At 38.8% G+C, this 20,361-nt stretch overlaps 2 protein-coding genes across 8 annotated transcripts in view; one reads left to right on the top strand and one right to left on the bottom strand.

Moving 5' to 3' along the window:
* Nucleotides 1-9,609, top strand: part of PGM3 (phosphoglucomutase 3) — a 23,250-nt gene extending 13,641 nt beyond the window's left edge. The window contains exons 7-14 of one of the 2 annotated variants that reach the window (XM_029945496.1): nt 95-252; nt 945-1,028; nt 3,777-3,875; nt 5,485-5,601; nt 6,291-6,413; nt 7,413-7,586; nt 8,554-8,635; nt 9,042-9,609. In XM_029945496.1, coding sequence (XP_029801356.1) covers nt 95-252; nt 945-1,028; nt 3,777-3,875; nt 5,485-5,601; nt 6,291-6,413; nt 7,413-7,586; nt 8,554-8,631 — 833 coding nt within the window. In that variant the 3' untranslated portion in view covers nt 8,632-8,635; nt 9,042-9,609. Of the gene's footprint in view, nt 1-94; nt 253-944; nt 1,029-3,776; nt 3,876-5,484; nt 5,602-6,290; nt 6,414-7,412; nt 7,587-8,553; nt 8,977-9,041 lie in introns of those variants that run through there. The other variant, XM_029945495.1, reaches the window with a different exon arrangement.
* The window catches only part of DOP1A (DOP1 leucine zipper like protein A), a 117,903-nt gene continuing 104,155 nt past the window's right edge, over nt 6,614-20,361 (bottom strand). For 4 of the 6 annotated variants that reach the window (XM_029945490.1, XM_029945491.1, XM_029945493.1 and 1 more), the window contains 7 exons: nt 18,759-18,911; nt 17,525-17,661; nt 16,600-16,655; nt 15,541-15,705; nt 12,743-12,872; nt 11,763-11,822; nt 9,407-10,010 (listed from right to left, as the gene is read on the bottom strand). In XM_029945490.1, the coding sequence (XP_029801350.1) occupies nt 9,705-10,010; nt 11,763-11,822; nt 12,743-12,872; nt 15,541-15,705; nt 16,600-16,655; nt 17,525-17,661; nt 18,759-18,911 (1,007 nt within the window). In that variant the 3' untranslated portion in view covers nt 9,407-9,704. Of the gene's footprint in view, nt 7,636-9,138; nt 9,348-9,406; nt 10,011-11,762; nt 11,823-12,742; nt 12,873-15,540; nt 15,706-16,599; nt 16,656-17,524; nt 17,662-18,758; nt 18,912-20,361 lie in introns of those variants that run through there. The other 2 variants (XR_003911210.1, XM_029945492.1) reach the window with 2 other exon arrangements.

Here is a 20,361-nt window from a genome sequence, read left to right as displayed (position 1 = left end):
CTCCCTTGTAACTAATGTAAGAGAAAAAACTTTTTATATCGAGTTTTATCCCCATTTCCTTGACTGAAATGCGTTTTGAAATTCTGTGTGCTAGGAATAGAAATGAAGTCTAATGAAAGATGCTGTTCCTTTGATGGAGATGCAGACAGAATTGTTTATTACTACCTCGATGTAGACGGTCACTTTCATCTCATAGATGGAGACAAGATAGCAACACTGATTAGCAGATTCCTTAAAGAGCTTCTGTTGGAGGTATGGTGTGAGTTGATTGACTGACTTCTCTTTAAAACAAGACTCCCTGGTGACTAACATTGTCTCAAAGGCACAATTTATATGAAGTTTCTTATGTTTGTGGCCAGAAACCTGTGTCAGTATGGGACATGGGTTTTGGAACCTGAAGGTAGTGCTCTTTTCTTCCTATACTGGCAGAATTTTATGATTTGAAACTTTATGAAGTTTTGGTGTCTTCACAACTGACACTTTAGTGAGCGTTACATCATCACTTCCCAAACCTCAAGTTTGTTTAAACAGAAGACCTCATCCTTTGAGAGACGTATTTAGTATGTTATAATGTGCTTAGTAATGTGAGAGAGGTTTATTCTCCTTTGCTCTTTTGGAAAACTGAGGCCAACTTTTAGTATAGAATGTAATGGGAAGTAGTTATTATGTGGGAAAAGCTATACTTAAAGAATTCAATAAATACTTTTATTAAAACAACTAAAGAGAGAGGTCAGGAAATCACCAGCTTCTTTGGAAAGGAATCCTTGTAGAGATTAAATAATGCTCAAAAGTATTTTAGCATTTTTTTCTGGCATATGTGTAAATTTTCATTTTAGGCATTTATTGCATAAACTGGCTGGTAATGTTGGCATCCTTTAGAACTCTGTTTGCTTTCGTAGTTAGTGTTTTTACTTTTGATGGCAATTGTCATTGTTTTTATCTAGATTGGAGAAAGTTTGAATATTGGTGTTGTACAAACTGCGTATGCAAATGGAAGTTCAACACGGTATCTTGAAGAAGTTATGAAGGTATTGAACCATTTCCATTTCCTGGTAGCTTCTTAATAATTCTATTCTAAGGTATTTCTGAGGAAAACAGTGCCCGCATCCAAGTGAACAGGTTGTGGTACATGAAGCTGAGCTGTTGTCCATTTAAGGGGAAGATATCAAAGATAAGGGAAAAAAATTGTCCCTGATGCAAAAAGGGAAGGAGACTCCCCTCCCCCCTTACTTCCCTTTTCTTAAATCATTTCTTTTAGAAAACTTGTAATTCTTTTCTGTGCCTCCTTTATAATGAATATAAACCTTTTTAAAGACTAAGCAAGTTTTATAGTTTAAGAATGTTTTCCATAAGGGTTTAGAGTCCCCTCATTGAAATATAAACTTCAGGGAAAATAGAATTCTGTCTCCCAGGCTCCTGAGAGTTTAAGTTAGTTACAGCTTGGAACCAGCCACATATATTTACTAGTTACTGAGATATCAGAAGTTTTATTATTCCTTTGGTAAGGACTAAACATGTTGCCACCACAGTTATCAGGTAAATTTAAAACAAATTGTGTGACACGTGGCCCTGTAAAGTCTTCTTGAGACTTCTTCTGTAAGCATAGGGACTATTGCTTTGGGGTTTCACAGTGGGGGACAAACCTGGGCTCAATTCCTAATACAACAAGGATAGGTAGAGATTTTGTTGCCAAGGAGCAAGGTGGGCCAGGAGAGGGGGTGGTGAATGGCAAATTACTGAGGAGTCTTCAGGGTCAGGGAGGATTCTGACTGAATACACCTTACAGGGTTCTTTGGAAGACGGGCCAGTGTGATTAGGTATTAGCTGGGGGATGGTCCGGGGTGAGGACTTCAGTCAGTTATTGAGGGTCAGAGATTCTTGCTGAGATTGGACTCTTCCCGACATGTCCAAGGATAGGACCTCTGCAGGAGCACAGGAAAGTTTGTTCGGGGGTGGGATCTGTTACTAGCTACCGTCAGCTGTATTATAAAGGGTGAGATTTCTGTCTGTAGTCCTTAACACATTGCTTGTGGCGTGCATCACAGTCTAGCTTGATGTGTGTTCAGTAACTAAAACTATTTTCTTACTCTTCTATGGAAAAGTTTTCTGGGTTGGTAGGAGGTTTTGTTTCTGACTTTTTCCCCAACATCGACCAGATGACTGACCATCCCCTTTGTCCCATCACCTGCTCTAAGAGTCGGAGGGTCCGTGGCCAAAATTAGGTCTGTTTGCCTTTACTCTTTCTCACTAGCTAGTGTATTTTCCAATTTTTGTGTATCCCTTTTCAAATTCCTGCATTTTACTAGTTTTTTGTTGCTTTTCCATTTTTTTTAAGCAAGGGTGGCAAAGTCCAATTCTTGTAGAATCTGGATAAGTGAAGTGAAAAAGTACAGCAGGTAGATAAGGACTAGGAAGAGTGTGCCCAGACAGGCCAGCTGCTGTCACATTTAGTCAGATTCTTCAAGAAAAGCTGAAAATCTAAATTTTTATGTGACTCTCCTACTACTTTCTAAGTCTTGGCAGCTGATTCAATATTTAAATTTTTTAAAATATTTTTTATTTTATTTTTGAGAGACAGAGGCAGCACGAGCAGGGGAGGGTCAGAGAGAGAGAGGGAGACACAGAATCCAAAATAGGCTCCAGGCTCTGAGCTGTCAGCACAGAGCCCGACACAGGGCTTGACCTCATGAACCATGAGATCATGACTGAGCTGAAGCTGGACGCTTAACTGACTGAGCCACCCAGGTGCCCCTGATTCAATATTTAATTAAAATAAATAGGCAAAATAAAACACATCTGGAGGCTGCTAGTTTGTGACCTGATTTAAATATAAGGCTGTAGTAAACACAAGTCAGGGGACTCCACTGGGGCTCAGCTGCCTACCATTTAACAGGGAGTCTCAGCATTTGGGTCATCATTTTAGTATTTCTTTCCTTTTCAGTCTTAAGCATTTTTATAGGTAAGATAACCTGTTTAAGAAACGAATACAACAAAAACTGTTACTCATTAATTCTTCTGTGGGTGAGTTAAATATTTTTAGCTCTAACCTTTCCTGAGGTTTTATAAATCTAATCAATTGCCAATCTTATTTGATCTCGATCTCTTGCAATTTGCCACTAACAGACTTATTAACCACCCTTCTCTCTCAGATCCATCCAAGATTTAGACTGTCTAGTGTTGCTAGTCCAACCACCATAATTTCTTAGTGGGATTAGTCCTAGAAACCTCCTAACCAATGTCTTTTAACCTTCTAAGTCAGGGATTCAGAAACTGGCCTGTGGACCAAATCTAGCCTGCCACATGTTTATGAACAGCTTTACTGGAATACAACCATGCACATTTGTTTCTGTATTTTCTGTGACTGCTCACACTAGTGGCAGAAGTGAGCAATTGTGAATGAAATCATATGATTCAAATATTTATGTCCTTTTGTAGTAAAGCTTGCAGAGCTCTGCTCCAAGCCATTCTCCACATTGTAGCTAATGGAGCTTTCGACACAATTAGATCTTGTCACTCCCCCACTTAAAATCTTACATTGTCTTATCAGGGGACCGTGACCCTCATCTCTCTCGCCTTGCTGTTTCACTTGGTTGTGGTCTCTATAGTGCCTTCTCTTCCCATACTAACACTTAGCATTTGGTATTTCAATTGCTTGTCTTCCTCACTAAATAGCTCCAGTGGGTTTGTTCCCTGTTGTAGCCTTGGGAGAGTAGGTATATAGTATATATTTGCTGACTGGATAACCGCTATTGTGTTTCTTTAAATATGTGTCATAGGTACCTGTCTATTGTACTAAAACTGGTGTAAAACATTTGCACCACAAGGCTCAAGAGTTTGACATTGGAGTTTATTTTGAAGCAAATGGGCATGGCACAGTAAGTTCTCTTCAGTTACAACCAGCTTTAGCTGGACTTTTTTAATGATGAGAATTCTCTGAGTAGTAATAGGTTATAATCGCCTCCCCCCCTTTGTTGAAATGATCAGTATGCTGGTAGAGTAAGATTCGGTTAACTTAATGTATTCTTATGTTTGCTGAAACTGGTTTTTGGATTGTTAATGGTCTTTGCGTGTGAACAGATAATAGTAATTTGTTCCTACAGGGTTTTTTGTGTTTATTTTTTGAGAGCACGAGCAGGGGAGAGGCAGAGGGAGAGGGAGAGAGAATCCCTAGCAGGCTCTACGCTCAGCACGAGCACAAAGCAGGGCACTTCGAGATCATGACCTGAGCCAAAATCAGGAGTTGGATGCACAACTGAGCCACCCAGGCACCGTTATAGTTTCTTAAAAAAATAAGTAGTTCTTAATTTTCTTACAAGCAGATTTTTTTTAAATGAAAGTGGTAAAAGGAAAGTTCTGTAGCCGTGGTAAATTGAAAAGTGTTGGAATGCTTAAGAATTAAGTTATGAACTAGAAATGAGTATAATTAGAAATAAGCATATAAAAATTTTATGGTGCTTTTTGTAGGTAGAACATTTAAATAATTTTTTGAGATATAGTTCACATACTTTAAAATTCACCATTTTGAAATGTAGTGAGTGGTTTTTAGTATATTCCTAAGGTTCACATTTTTTTAAAACATTTTTATGCCACACCTCATTTCATAAATAGATTGAAGGTGGCCAACAGAAAATGTTACCTAGGTCAGATTATTTTCATTAATTCTGAACTGATTTCTAGAAGCCATGATCATAAGAAAAACAATGTCTTAGGAAATGCAGTTAAAATATAATGTCAGTGATATAATAGTTGATAAATGATTTTAAAGGGCAGAGAATATTTTAGACTTTGGCCCATAAGGTCTCTGTTGCGCCTATCAGCTCTGTTGGTGTAGGATAAGGGAGTGCATATGGCTGTGTTCTAGCAGAAATAGTGACCAGAGTGTATTCTAGTTTACCAACAAACATGTCATTTCATCAAGTGCTGACTAGAGTATTGAGCCACTCTGAAGGAACTAAACTAATGGGCAAAACATTTTGAAATGACAGGGATTTTGAGGAACATGATGTATATAATATGCATGGTAAATTTGCCATAGTTAATAAATATAATGAACTCTTTTATCTAGCTTCTGTCCTTCAAAATTTTAGGACAACTGTACTTGTTATGTTGAACTATATATTTATTTTTTCAAGTAAAACGGATACAGAGAGGCTTAAAGAATCTGGTTGCACAGAACCAATTTAGCTGGCGGAGGCGCACACACAGTATACTCATCATGTACATTTGCCTCTGTCAGAGTGGCATTTTCTTTGTAATCAGCTCTTTATATTTTGATAACCAGCTCTTTAATCCATAAAGGATTTTCCCCCCAACTAGTATCTTTTGGGTTCTGATTTGATCTTGTCAATTTCGTACATTGTAAGACTGCCATTATTGAACTTCTCTTCAGTCTTTCCAGATTGAGAGTTTCAAAAATGGTTTAACTTGGATGCCTGGGGCATGGAGAGAGTGTTTTGTGATTGTGTGTTTATGCCTTCCTTGCAGGTACTGTTTAGTAAAGCTGCCGAAACAAAGATAAGACAACTAGCAAAAGAATTGGAAGATGAGAAAAGGAAAGCTGCTGCTAAGACGCTTGAAAACATTCTGGACTTGTTTAACCAGGTCAGAGCTGGAGGGTGGCGATCTCTTGGTTACTTTGCCATTATTCGCAGGGTAGACAGAATAGTACGTTGTATACAAAATCAAACTGGACAAGTTCTGGCAACTTCCTTGCCGCAGTGGTGTGTATGGTTGAGATGGACACTGAAATGCAGTGACAGAAACTGATGTGCTTCCTTCCCCCTATATTTTATGATGGAAACTTGTAAGCATAATGAGTAGTTTCCATCTAGATTCAAAAGATTCCGTCAGCTACTGAGTCTGTGTATACGTGTTGAATCGTTGAGATTGGAGTCTACAGTATGGCAGAGGAAGCAAAGAGTCGGATGCGGAAAAGTGACAGAATATTTGAGTATCTTGCACATACTAGGCACTTCACATACCTCCGTGTAATCCTTGCAATAACCCAGGGAGAAGGGTTATTATAATTCCCATTTTGTAAATGAAGAAACAAAGGGTTTGGAGCTAGTTATCCAGTCTGATTTTATCGATGAGGAGGAAGAGTGAAGGCAAGTTTCTCAAGAGCTAGTTTCAGTATTCTCTGTATAACTCATTGTGGTCTTCCCTTTTATGTCTCCACACACTCCAGTTTAATAACCTGGTGTAAGGCTGGAGCGGAAGCACAGGATACTGTGATTTGTTTTCTAAAAGCATTCATATCCACGAGTGCTTTCTTTCATTGTGTCTTGCAGACGGCTGGTGATGCTATTTCTGATATGCTGGTGATTGAGGCCATCTTGACTCTGAAGGACTTGACTATACAACAGTGGGATGCCCTTTATACGGATCTTCCAAACAGACAGCTCAAAGTTAAGGTCTGAGCAATATTTTAAAATTACTTCTTTCCTGAATATTAACAAAACTGTATTATCTCCAATCTCTATGTAAAAATATTCCGTGTGTCATGTTTCATTGTGTACATATAAATTTTATAGAAAATGCCATGTATCCTAACTCTTAACTAGTCAGATGTTTGAGGTATTCAGTTTACAGACTTGAAAAGAAAAAGTAATACATATTACCATTTATAATAAAGATTTTATTATGGAAAATTTAAAACAGATAAAAATGTGGAGAGAACAAAAAAGTAAAACTGCTGTGTGCTCAGCTTCTCCAGATTTCTGCTACTGTCCTCGACTGCTCTCCATGGCCCTCAGGTTATTTTGAAGTAATCCTGCTAGTCTATTATTGCAAGTGAAAATACTTCCTTTGCGTTGTTCTTAGGTCACGCAGAACTTCCTGGGGCTAGATGCCGAGAAGTAGATCTGTGGGCTCAAAAGGAAATTTTTTAAAGGCAGTTCATATAAATGCTAATTGAATTCTGTACAGATTTATACCAGTGTGCACACTCACCAGCAGAATCTGTGAAAGATAGTTAGAGGTGGTAAAGCCTGAGGTCACAGAAATGGCTAATGATTGGTGTATTTAGATTTTTATTATGACTCTCTTACATAATAATAGGTTGCTGCTTTCAACAGTTTATAAGTACTTAGTTTTTGATCAGTGACAGTTATTTGATCCGACTTAAGTCATACAGTACTTCCTGGCCACTATTTTAGTGGTAACTGTAAGACTGTGGAAATGTTGTCTATTTTTGCTAAAGGTAATTCTTTAGAGTCTAAAGAAGCTATAACTGAAACTTATAACCCTGATTTTGGCAGAAATAAAAATTAAAAATTTTAATTAGTTGCACTGTGTGGTACAATAAGCTGCAATGTGGGTCTGTTACTGTTGAGATGTTCACAGTCCTTGGTGGGAATTCTGTTGAACAGGTTAGACTTACACAGTAACAACTATGAAATGCTTGTGCATAGGTTGCAGACAGGCAAGTTATCAGCACCACTGACGCTGAAAGACAAGTCGTTACGCCCCCAGGACTACAGGAGGCGATCAGTGACCTGGTGAAGAAGCACAAGCTTTCCCGAGCTTTTGTCCGGCCTTCTGGTACAGAGGATATAGTCCGAGTGTATGCAGAAGCGGACTCGCAGGTAGGCTGGGATGGGTCTATTGAAAAAATGTGCAGGAAGAGGCTGATACCTTGGGTAGTGGGGGTAGGAGTAGGAGAGAAAAGAAAACCATTTCAATAGTGTTGCATTCTCACTCTGATGATTGTTTATGGAGAATTTTAGGTTTATATCAAGACTAGAAGATTGCTTTCATCAGTAGTTCGTTGAACGAAATTAGACCAACATAGTTTATTTCCCCAAATACTTGTCTTTTTATTCCAGACTTCTGGAAAGTGTCGTGTTTCTAACTATGGCATGAATAATCAATAGATACTTTGCCATGTAAGCTTCTGTGGCCTGAAGTGGATGATCCTTTTTTCCTCCTTTAAAAACATAATCCTATTGCTTTATGAAAACAACAGGCTTTGAGGTACAAGTCCCAGTTAACTGGTACCATCATCCAGGTTGACTGATATTCGTCTTTGTCTCTGATTTGTTTTTCAAAATAATTTCCTTTAAACAGCCTTGCTCTGTGCCCGTGCTCTTTTCCTAAGAAAGTCAAGGCTTCACAGTCTGGATTTTTAAACTTTGCCCTCTTCACACACTCTTGTACTCTTAACAGCTTGATACATGTTTGCACAGCTGAGGCAATCATAAGTGCCTATTCAGCCCACTCTAAAGGGAGCTGGCAGCTTTTTGGCACAAGGTTAGGCCATCTGGGACCTTAATTGTTACTTACTTTTAGTCTTGAAAAGCTGGGCCACAATTGGCCTAGGTTTTATTGAATTTTTGAATGATAACTAATTTTACAATCTGATTAACCAAGAACTCACCGGACTTGGAAGAATTTGAATTTTCCATTTATCTAAGAGTTTTGGAATTTGTTACTGAAAGGTGAAAAAAAAATTTTTCATTTGGGTATGCTAGTGAGACAAAGTCAGGAAGTTCTCTTCCCTTCCCTCAGAGTTGTAGGTTACCTGATGGATGCTGCCTTTCATGTCATTTGCAGGAGAATGCGGATAGCCTTGCGCGTGCAGTGAGCCTGGCCGTCTTTGAGTTGGCTGGAGGAGTTGGAGAAGCACCCTAACCAGGTTTCTGAAGATCCTTTTTAAAAATCTAGTTTGTCATGAATATAAAAAGTTTTTATAAAATAATAGTACTGCCATTATTGTGACAGGTTTAGACACATTTGTAATCATGTTTACGATGCTCCTTACTAAACTGTTTCTAGATTGGATTATTTTTCTTAAACACTACCACAACTCTTACTTAGAAATAGGGAAACCTTATATCTGTTAGAATGAACCTTAAATCGAATTTCGATTTCACTAATGTAAAGTTCTCGGGGGGGCTTAATCATGGACTTTATAGTACAGGCAGGGACAAATTCATGAAGGCTGCTGGAAAATTAAACCTTATTACCAACTCCTTGGAATGTCTTTTCTATCGCTGTTACTTTTCTATCGCTGTTACCTAACCGTGATCGTTGTTTTGCAGGATTCACCATTGTTGATACAGATAGGGAGGGCGGAGAAGACTTTACACAACCAGTTTTTTCCACAGCAAAATTTAGAATGATTTTTAAATGACTTACCTCATCGGTTAACATCACCAGGAGTTCGAGGTGTGACATGGAGGCTGCACGTCTCTATTCTGTACTCAGGGTGAGACGCTCGTGCTGCAGTGATGAGGCTGCAGGGCCCGGCTTCGGTACTCTCTGTTCCTCTCAGTGAGGGTACGTGGAAGGGCACTAACTGTCATGCTGTACCGAGCCTCTGACAGAGAAGCGCCACCATTCTGATACTGGAATGTGGTTAATAATGGAAAGATCCCAATGAATCTAAATTAAACAAAGCCTGAAACCAATAGCAAAAAATGTGCAGTGTGTATTTTGCAGGTTTAAGACAACTCAGGACAATGGGACTGTATATGTATATATAGATCTCTCTTAGGCACCATAATCAATATGAGCCAACAATATTTAAACTTGATTCAGGCCACATTCAGACATTTGCTCTTATTTACAAATATTTAAATTAAATACAACCTGAAATGTGTTTTGTTACATACAAAAAAGAAAAAAAAACTATACAACTCAGAGCAATGTTTGTTTTAAATAATTACATTTACATTTAACTGAATGGAGCCATTTGCGGTGCTTCAAGTTTTAATGACTCCTTCCAGAAAATCTTTTTCTACCATTTCTTCTATTTTTTGCCTGGCTTTGCTGGAAAATGGTTTGTGGTTCTCCAGTTTCATGTCCTTATTAGGGAAGGTGTTTGAGTAGAGGATGGGGCTCCCTGAGTGTCCGGCACATCGGCTGGTGACCTTGCTGTTGAAGACCTGGCTGAGGACGTTGAAGAATGGCAGCAGCTGCTCAATGCTGCGCACGGTGCAGACAGTCAGCAGCAAGTGCCCCGGCTCCCAGCCCAACGTTCTCCCTGAGTTGTCTTCCTCTGGATTCTTCTGTAAAAACACAAAGGGAATGGTTATTACAGAGGATACAGTACATGAGAAAATTTAAAAGGGTATAAGCATCAGCAACAGTTAACAAAAACAAATGACAACCTTAAGGATCCATTCGAGACTGGATTAAAATCTTGCTTCTAACTGAAGCCTTATAGTGCCAGTTATTAAGTGTAGATAGAGGGGTCCAACACTATAGTAATATCTTCCAACTGGAGTGCACAGGTAAGCTTAGTTAGCAGAATCGGTTTTGGATAGGGAAAGTCACATATTAAAAATTTATGTTGTGCTTTGCATATACTCAAAAAGCTCCCAGATTTCTGGACTCCCACTAATGTAACCAAAGACTAAGTCACAAGGTGACTACAGAAGAGAGTTAGGAAGAGACAAAAACAGTCGTCTACATTTCACCATTAGTAACCAGTTGATTCCCTTTTAGCCAAATGGCTTAAACTTATTGCCACAAGATGGTAGTAGGGTTCAGAGGGAATAATTATTGTCCCTACAAGAGAAAGGAAAAGAGTACTCAGGAGAGACACTGCTGTTTCTGTGTTGTGTAAACAACATGAAGAGGAAAGCTGCACCTGGAGTCAAAATAACTGGGCTAAGGTCTGGGCTCTGCAATTTACTGCGGAGCGTCCTTGGGCAAGATACAGGAGAGTTCCTCATTTTAAAAAATGGGGAAAAATTACCTTCCAGAAAGGAAGTCAAATGAGAATGCAGGTGAAACCTGTCAACTAGATAGAAATGCAGGTAAAATCATTTGTTAAAACTAACCTAGAAGCTAGTTTAGGAAGCCAACTAGATATAAAGTTGTAGATATCAATCTATCTAGGGGAACTTAGGAGAGAATTGGAGATGTTTTGAGTTTGGGCAGAATCACTGATACAAACACTTAGAATGAAAACATGTGAATTGGATAGAAAATGGGAAAAAATCAGGTGGGACTTAGAAAGCAGAACTACTATACTGATTAGGTCAGATGTTGCTGAGAAACTTAGTTTACCTAATATTTAATATCACTAGATTCCTAGAGAAGATAGCAAATGCAAAATCCATCGTATTTTCTTGTGTGCGATCACGAGGTTTGTTTGCTTATTTAAAAATGAAATTCTGAGAAAGGAAGAGAGATTTAAATTAAAAAGGAACAAACAAATTATCCAGTTCTCTATGGCCAGAAAAAGGAAAAAAATAGCAATTAGTTAACCTCCAATCTAAATGATAGGCTATAGAAAAGCTCTTCTTTCCATTTAACTTGAACACTGGTTTTAATCACCATCCTGGGGCCGACTTTCACATCACTGGCTGACCATACCACCTGTTAGTCCCCTGAATCAAGCTTCAATTCAATAGTAATTAAAGGATAAGCAGAGATGAAATCACCCTGAAGGAAAATACGTAATATGCTTGAGAAACTAAGGTGTAACTTTTTGTTTATATTCCTGCCAAGTTGTAGCCTGAAGAGAGGGAGGGGCTTTTACTAAAAAGCTCTTGACCAATAAAGAGCACACTTGTTTGGGTGTCCTGCTCTTAACAGAACTATACCACCTCCTCAAAAACAAAATTAAAAGTGAGACATGTTTCCATAAAAATGATTTCTCCTTTGACTTCACCAGTCTACACTTGAAGACAGACTTCCTTCCTGTTTACCTCTCGTACTTGTTGAAATCCACCTGGCTTTGTGTCTCAATATTTGGTCCAGATGTGGCAACTTTTGCTGCCATATCACAAGCATCAAAAAGCCACCCTCACCTGATGCTTGGCCATCTCCAATCCCTCCAAAATCACTGTCTTAAAGTCCTCCTCCTTGTCCTGTGGAAGGAAAGAGGAGAACTCATAGCCTTTGTTCCAGTGAAAAGTCCTTGGCCATGAAGACCTTGTTTAATGTGTAGAAAATGCTTTCTAATCAAAATTATTGTCTTACTCTGTGGGACACGTTTTAGGCAAAAGGCTGTCTTGTTTATCCGGTAGATACAGAGAGGAGTCTTATAAAAACAGTCATTACTAATGAGATGCAGGGATGACAGAAAGTGCATGTTCTTGAGATCATAATCATCACACAGCTTCTGGGTTTGTGTCCTGATTAGTTTTTCAAACCTAGGATATCAGACTGAGAAGTACCCATGTCCTATCCTAAACCCTGGATCCAACTTTCATCTTTATCTCTGCCCTTTAATTTAGTTCCTAAAATACTTGATTTTAAATTAAGGTCCTCAGATCCAAGCACACCCTCCTCTTTAATCACTTTTCTCCATTCCATTTCTATAGTTTGTGCAGTTTAGTTTAGTGTAGGGCTGCTGCCTGATTAGGGGGACCCCAGAAGACTGGAAAATTTCTGAGCACTCAAAGCACATACTGCAAACTAGGACTCCAAAATACCTGGGTCATCCCCAAACTGCATTTTGGAACAAAATAAAACTTTTTAAATTTTGTGATGCTTTTTTTTTTTTTTAAAGTAATCTCTATACTCATGTGGGGCTTGAACTCACAACCCTGAGATCAAGAGTCGGATGCTCCACTAACTGAACCAGCCAGTTGCCCCTGAAAAAACTTTAATGCAAAAAAGACAAAAGATTTGGCATAAAGGCTCACTGATGAGCCTAAATTCATTATTTTCTTGGGCAAAGATGTCTAATTAGCTTGAGGCATACTGAAAGATATAAAATACATAAGACATGATATAAATACATTTTACCAATTCTGTCTTCTTAAGAAAAAGAAGAATGCAATACCTTTGCCCTTTTCCGAAGAAGTTTTGCTAGTCGAACTACATAAGGTTTAAATTCTCGTTGATGTATGCCCTGCCTTCGGACTTCCAAACCCGAATCATCCGAGGCTTCTGGGATAAAGGCCCATCGGTACCTGTGCACAGAGGAAGGATATCCACGGTGGTAACAAGACGTGCCATCTGAGCCAAAGCCACAGAAGTGTAAAGTCCATGATGCACTGCTTCAACAGACTCTGGTGCCAGCTGTGCCATGGGCAGCCCTGTCACCTAGGACAGGATTCCCAATCTGACCTTTTCCTTCACCAGCAAATAAAGATACTATTAATCACCTCCTAGAGTTGTAAAGTGCTCATTTTTCTTCATGAGTACAAAGCAAGTAACTTAAATAATTCCGTCCTTGTTTGTCAACTGGCAAGATCCCCACTGTATACTGGGCCAGATGACCCCTACACTCAGCACAGTAAGGGGGCAAAGAAATGAAAGAAGAAAACATTAAGTAGGACTTTTTTCTTACCACTCTTGTATTTTTGTCTTTAGTAAGTTTTATTAAAATTTATATCTGACTATGGGAAAAGTTCGAACACTATGAACGGAAAACCAAAGAACGGTCGTGTCTCCCTCCCACACAGGGTCCATCAACATCGCCAGTTTCTCGTGTAGGCGTCCAGAGTTCATGCCTAATAGAGCGCACATGCACACAGCCAACCTCCTCTTTGGTAAACGTAAAAAGGCATGACTGCTGCTTGTGAGGATTTAATTAGATATCCTGGAGATAACACATAAAACCCCATTCTCTCTAAGAACTACACAGTGCCCAGGTGTTGGGATGTACTGACTCGGCCAGTCTCCTGGATCGTCCCACTGCCATGAGATGCAGAGCCGCGATGGAGACGCTTACAGGAATGCTGACTTTCATGCATAGCTGGCAGCACGGTGGTAGGATAAAAACTTGGAAATAGAATTACTGGCTTGAAGAGCATGTGTATTTTGAATTTTGGTTAATATAACTTCTCTGGAGAACACCTGGAGAATATCAAGGTATACTCCTAACCAGAATAAAAATGAGTACACATAAAATATGAATAAAAATGCTTCTAAAAAGAAATCCACTTTTAGATCTTTACCATTTGGTGGCTATTTATAACTGGAATTTCTTTTAGGAGTATGGCTTTTCCTTGCTATGGCCCTTTGCTATGAAGTCTTTATTCTCTCATTGGTCCATTTTCCTGCTGGGTTACTGATTTGTACATGTTAAGCAAGTTAGACTTTTGTCATAAACACCCTAAATATCTTTCCCCAACTTGCTACTTTTTCCATTGCATGGTATTATGTCAGAGACTTTTAACATTTTTTGGTGGTTAAATTATCAAATATCTTTAACTTCTGAAATATATATCATGTTTAGAAAAAATACCATTCTTTCAAGATTAAATTTTCCAGGTCATCATCTACTTTATATAGATTAAAAAAAATAGTTTAAAAAAAATTATAGTTTTACAGCCTTTCCCATCCCTTTTTTAGTAACTCTGTCCTAACAAGTAAACAGGATGAACTGATTTTGGTTCTGATCAAGGAGGCTAACAAGTCAGTACCATGAGCATACTACTTAATGGTTCTTCCTAGAGCATAAGAGACTAGCTTCTATCACTTTTGTGATGATAAGCATCCTAATTAATTCTGGCCGCTTTGCTACAGATCTGCATGGGATCCCGTTCTGAATTTCTTTTGAAATTTATCAAGAAGTAGGTGTATATGGTTTCCGAATGGAGAAAAAAAAAGGAAATGGAGTTAATCTAAAAAGAATTTCTAGTTCTTGCCATTAAATTTAATGAAAAGTAAACTTGTGAAACCGCAGTTTTTGGGGTTTAAAGCATGTCCAATATAGAAAACAGATTCTGATGTCTTACTCTTTATCCTATTAATACTCCATTCCAGAAGAATAATATGTAACACATTATATATAAATACATATTTGATCATATGGATAAATTCTTAAGTTAGCTACATTTAATCAATTTTACATAGTTTGCTTAAATTTAAATATGAAAAACCATAAATATTTTTAAACAAAGGCACTTATGAGAATGTATTTATATTCAGGTTCTCCCTACTCCCCTCTGCTATCAGTTCACTATCATCTGAAATAAAAAGCTTGATTCCAGTCTTGCCCATCTCTAGTCCTTTGTCCAAACTATGCCGCCTAAACAGTCTCTAAGCTGCAAGCCTGATAACATCACTGCGTTCCTTACTATGATTCAGTGTCCCTAGGGGAAAGTCCAAATTATCTAACATAGCTTATGAGGCCTTTCATAATCCAGCCCCTTTCCAGCCTCTTGTCACAACATTCTGCTCCAGTAATGTAAATCTCTTAGCATTTACACAAGCCAGGTCCATCCCAACCTCCGAGAGTCTCCACAGGTGCCTCCCCACTCATCACCTCAATATAAATCTGCCCTTGGGGGCCAGAGCTAGGTGGGGGGTCTTTGCTCTGTGACCTCAACAGGCTCCTGCATGTCCGCTAACAGAATACTCATCATGTGTTCAACTGTGTCCCCCTACACTGGAAGCCAGTGAGCCATGACTCCCACTGTCTCTCATAAGGTAGATACTCATTAACTAAATGCTCTGCTAATTTCTCCACAGCAACCTACTTCCAGTAACTGTGTTGAGCTCCCACCACTTTTTAGCAAAAATTATGAATATTTCAACTTACACAAAAAAATTTAAATTAGTCTTAGATATAAGTCACCAAAGCAAAAGCATTTTCAAAAATGTCCATTTAATATCCCTGCTTGTACTTACATCTGAAACTGAGGAAGATTTTCAGAGGGCAATGCCAGAGCCAAATCCAAAAATTTGCAAGCAGATAGATAGAGGTTTAACCACCGCTGGCTGTTGTAGGAAGTGGAAAAGCCATTGCCTCCTGTGTAGGTTGTCTCCAGACCAGCCACAGAGGGGCCCGAAGTCCTGTAGGCGGGAAGCAGTGTGTCAGCAGCCGGACCCATCTCCTACCCGGGCTTCCCAAGGTGCCAGCTAATACTTTCCTTCTGCCAAGTTTACCAGTAACTGCTGAGCAAGGTCACGACTAAATTAATTTTGCTGTCTTCACATACAAAGTTCCCTTTTCTTCTTTAAAATTTGAGAATGTAAAAGTAGCACAGAATAACGTGTGTTACACTCAATCAATGTAAAAGTACCAGCTGTAAAACCCAGAGACCTCCCTATTACTTGATGCCTTTCTGTGAAGATTTGCTGGGGGGGCGGGGGGTGTCTCTTTCTATAAAAATAAAGTTTTTAGGACGGGGGAACCCCATTTTTAAATAAACCTGGCATTGAAGAATAAAATCTATCCAAGACACATGGTGTTACAAGAACTTTTCAATTTACATAAAATAGTACAAAAATTATTTGTACAAAAATTCCTACATAAAAATTATATTTAGTCATATTAGTAAACTGCCTGTATTAAAAAGAATAAAATTATAGTACATTGAGATTCTTCTTGAAGATCGGGACACACGGATAGCTTAGTTACAGGTTACCTGCCATGAAAGGCTTTGCTGCATGTTTCAGGAATAAGCTCTGACCTCCAAAACCAACCCGGCTCACGTTGCTGAGACAGATTGCTTCAAACTGAATTTGTCTAGAGGACAAAGGCCCTGGGTGCTGACAGTCTACAATGACTAAGGAATCAATGAAACTACATTATTTCCAAATTTGATTGATTATGTAGTAACAGACTAATATATAAAGTATTCATATAAAACAGTATCTATACTCTTCTAGTTGTAATGTAATGTTCTGGATGATTTTAGGATATTGGACACTGACAAGAAAATATGGAAATATATTACATATTACCGTGAAATATCTTCATCAGCAGTGAGTTCCTGCTCCATCAGTAAAAATACCTGTACCTAAAGACCATGAAATTCATGTTAAATATCTATTTAGACTTGATATTTAATTTTCTTTCAATGTATCTTTATGCTCTGTTTTCATGAATCCAAAAATAAATTTTAGGATACGATCAAATGAAATTATATAGAGTTTGTAGAAGTTAAACTGCAATTTCAGCACAGAGCTTTCCTAATAACTTGCCAGAGCTGGGATGAAGCCATGCCTCTTATATTTGGTAATGATGGAACAGAGTTACAGTTATTAAAACAAATATAAAACCAATTTCTCTGTGAGATAAATGTTTGGATTTTCAGAGTCACAGATTCACTTCTCTTCCTTTACTCGTGTTCTTTTATCCGAAGCTCCCCGAATCATTTAGACAAAGAAGATGGTAAGCTCTGGGAAGGAGAGACTGGTGTAGGGGGACCCGGGAAGGTTTTACTGGTCGGGAGATGACAAAGTATTTGTGAAAGTCTCTCTCAAGCTTACCTCAGCTACGGGCTGCACTTCAAGAGCGAGCACGTGCCGTATGTCAGTCCACGGAAATCCAACTAAGCCATCTCTCAGCCCCTCAGAGGTACTGCGACAGGCCAGCACCAGGCCGGGCAGCCGCGATGGTGACACATTTGGTGTATGAGAGAATAAATGAAGCCAGATCCGATGAAGTAATGATTCACAAGGAGCTAATATTGGGAATGTTACATATTTGGAAGCTTAAGCTGGAGATGGACTCTGTTTACCCTTTCTACTATAAAAAACTATAAGTAACAAGCTTAACTAGAGTTCAGTTCTCATCCAAGATTATTTTATATCCAGTAAGCATGGTGATGCTGATCACACTGTTTTACAGTTTAGATTTATGACCTGATGATTAGAATTAACTCACAAGTTCGGTAATCATGGTAGGCCAGAGTGAGGTAAGATGTTGTGGAGACATTCTTAAAAGTAATACTCTGAAAAACAGGAACACTTGAGAGTGAAGAGTTGGCACCTGGGGCAAACGAAGACTCTCAACCAATCTCTCTGAAAGAAATGCAGTGTGTTTTCAGTAGGTTAAGAGTTAAAATCATCTTTATGTGAATTTTTCCATATAAGCTAGCTTCTCAAACTTTCTGGTGGACCAATGAAAAAAAAAATTCCCCATAAAATAAAAATGAATTACTAGACAAAAATCACATTAAAGGAAGACATAAAATACAAATGCCATTTTCTAATCATTAGATTCAACAGATTCTGTCAAGCTGGTATAACAGTTTAAAATGCTTACTCTAAATTTCTGTATTTACCATGGATGGGATAACAGACTGGTACTAGTCCATGGACCACACTTTTGAGTAGCACTGATCTGGTCAACTTAAAAAAAAAAAAAGTCACAAGGCAAACAGTGTGCGCCATACCTGACATTAGATATAAAAGCTAAGGAAAGGAGTCACTTATCTTCCTAGAGAAATGATCTCACTAAAGAGAGGACAACTGCTATTTCCAGCCCAGGCCCTGGGCAGCTGAAGCTGGTGGCTGCATTAGCACAAAGTCAGTCTGAACAGTCTGGCCCCAGGGCAGGCTCCTCCCCACTGGGGAGGATCCGGTGGGGGCGGGGGCGGTGAGGGTGAGGAGTGCACTGGTGCCGTTCAGGACACACAGGGCCACTACCCCATTTGGTAAAGGTTATCAAAAACCTTATACAACACCCTGCAAACTACAGACCTACAGACCTCCAATTGTTACTTCTAGCCCTCAATTCCTGGCTTTACCTATATTTTAGTCCTCCTTAAAACCTTATCCACAGTAAAAAACAAAAAAACCAAAAAACCCACGAACCTGCCTGATTGCAGCAAAACACTCTTATGCCTCAACCTGAAACACAAATTCTTAGGAAACTTGAACCAAACGATACAATAGAGACCATATTTAGACAAGTCCTACAAATTCACTTTCTTTTTCCATGCTGATGGTGTTAATTTTTGTGTCAGTAGGACAAACTTCTAGTTCCGCAGTGTTCTCCATCTGCTTACACTTGGTATATTTTACCCCAACTTAACAGCTTAGGGAAAAGTATTTACTAAAGAACAACAACAAAATACACAGTTTGGAGGACAGTGAAACAGTTTTTCAGGATTTACCTTGTATATCTGGAAGATATTTCTGGTACTGGTCAATTTCACTGCTAAAAATAGCAAATGCTAATCTTTTGAGAAGCATGGCTCTTTGCTCTAGCTCCACATCGCGGTTTGCAAAGAGATTAAGTGAACTGCTCTGAGCCACTGCTACACGAGCTGAAAGGAGAACGTACGTGCAGTTATTTGAAAAAAGATTATTCTGTTATTTGCTTGTAAAACTGGCTAGACACCTTATGACTTCTAAGAGTGGGAGAAGCTTAGGGTGGAGGACCCATGGCTCCTCTCTGGGTCCTCGAAGGGCTGGCATTCAGACCCAGCGTACACAAGCCAGAAAACCAAGGGACAGGATTGTGAATGTGTGCAGAGAAGAAAATTTAGAAAATCCAACACTAACAATGCCATTTTATAAAACCTTTTAACATTTCATGCCATCTGCCTAACTCCTCTTAAAACTAAATAAAAATTAGTTTTAAAAACTAACTTCTGGCCTGGCCCACCCAGCTCTCCTGTCTTATGTCTTGTCACTCACTTCCAGCTCACTCTTCTGTAGCCACACTGTCTTCTTGCTGGTCCTCACCCATGACCTTTGTAATTTTTATTTCCTATGTGTGGAATACTTTATTTCCTAGATCTTCCCAGGGTTGGCTTCTTTAGTTTCAAATATGAGCTCTTCAGGTGTTATTTAAACTCTATCCTATCACCCTACCTCCTTCACAACTTATTCCCTGAAATAATTTTTTTTTTAAGTTCATTTATTTGTTTTGAGAGAGAAAGAGGGAGAGAGAGAATCTCAAGCAGGTCCATGTTGTCAGCATAGTCCAAGGTGGGGCTCGAATTCATGAACTCTGAGACCATGATCAGAGCTGAAATCGTCAAGAGTTGGATTCTTAACCCACTGAGCCACCCAGGCAGCCCTAATTCCTGAAATAATCTTATTGTTTTGGTTCAGGTTAGCATAATGGCCTGGCCCATTTTTGTCTTTTAATAGATATTGTTGAACAGATAAATTTGAACTTTAAAATAACCCTGTGATGATCAGAAGAGAAGATGCTGCCCTTTTCCAGACGGGGAAACTACAGCTTGTGCTTGCACAAAATCATACAGACTCATCCAGCCTTACTGCTACTTACGGTCATTAGTTTGGGAACTTTAAACTTAAAAACAAATAACTGGGGCACGTGGCTGTCTTCGTTGCAAGAGCATGCGACTCGATCTCACAGTTATGAGTGTCATCTCCGCGTTGGGTGTAGAGATTACTTAAGATAAGTAGACTTAAAAAATAACAAGAAAATCTTTTTTCAGATGAAATACTACAGGAGCCTTAATATATAAAACAAATCAAGACAGAGTAGAAGCGGAGTGGAGAGTGATTCTAATCTTCTTTCAGAGGCGATAACAGAGTCTCCGAATTTAGCATGACTTGTCTGATAGGTTGAATCAGTTGACAACTGCTAGCCTTTTGTGTGCCATCTTTCATTTATGCATGTGAGAGGGTTTTCTTTTCTTAATATTTTTACATTGTAGTACTTGTTTTCCTTGTTGGGGTGTTTGCTTATTTAATACATTCCATCAAGGACAGAAATTACATGCTGGTTTTTTTTTTTTT

This window comes from Suricata suricatta, chromosome 7, assembly GCF_006229205.1.
Source record: "Suricata suricatta isolate VVHF042 chromosome 7, meerkat_22Aug2017_6uvM2_HiC, whole genome shotgun sequence".
In the NCBI taxonomy this organism is placed as follows: Eukaryota; Metazoa; Chordata; class Mammalia; order Carnivora; family Herpestidae; genus Suricata; species Suricata suricatta.
Note: the sequence above shows the minus strand (reverse complement) of the source record. Positions and strands in the feature narration are given on the sequence as shown.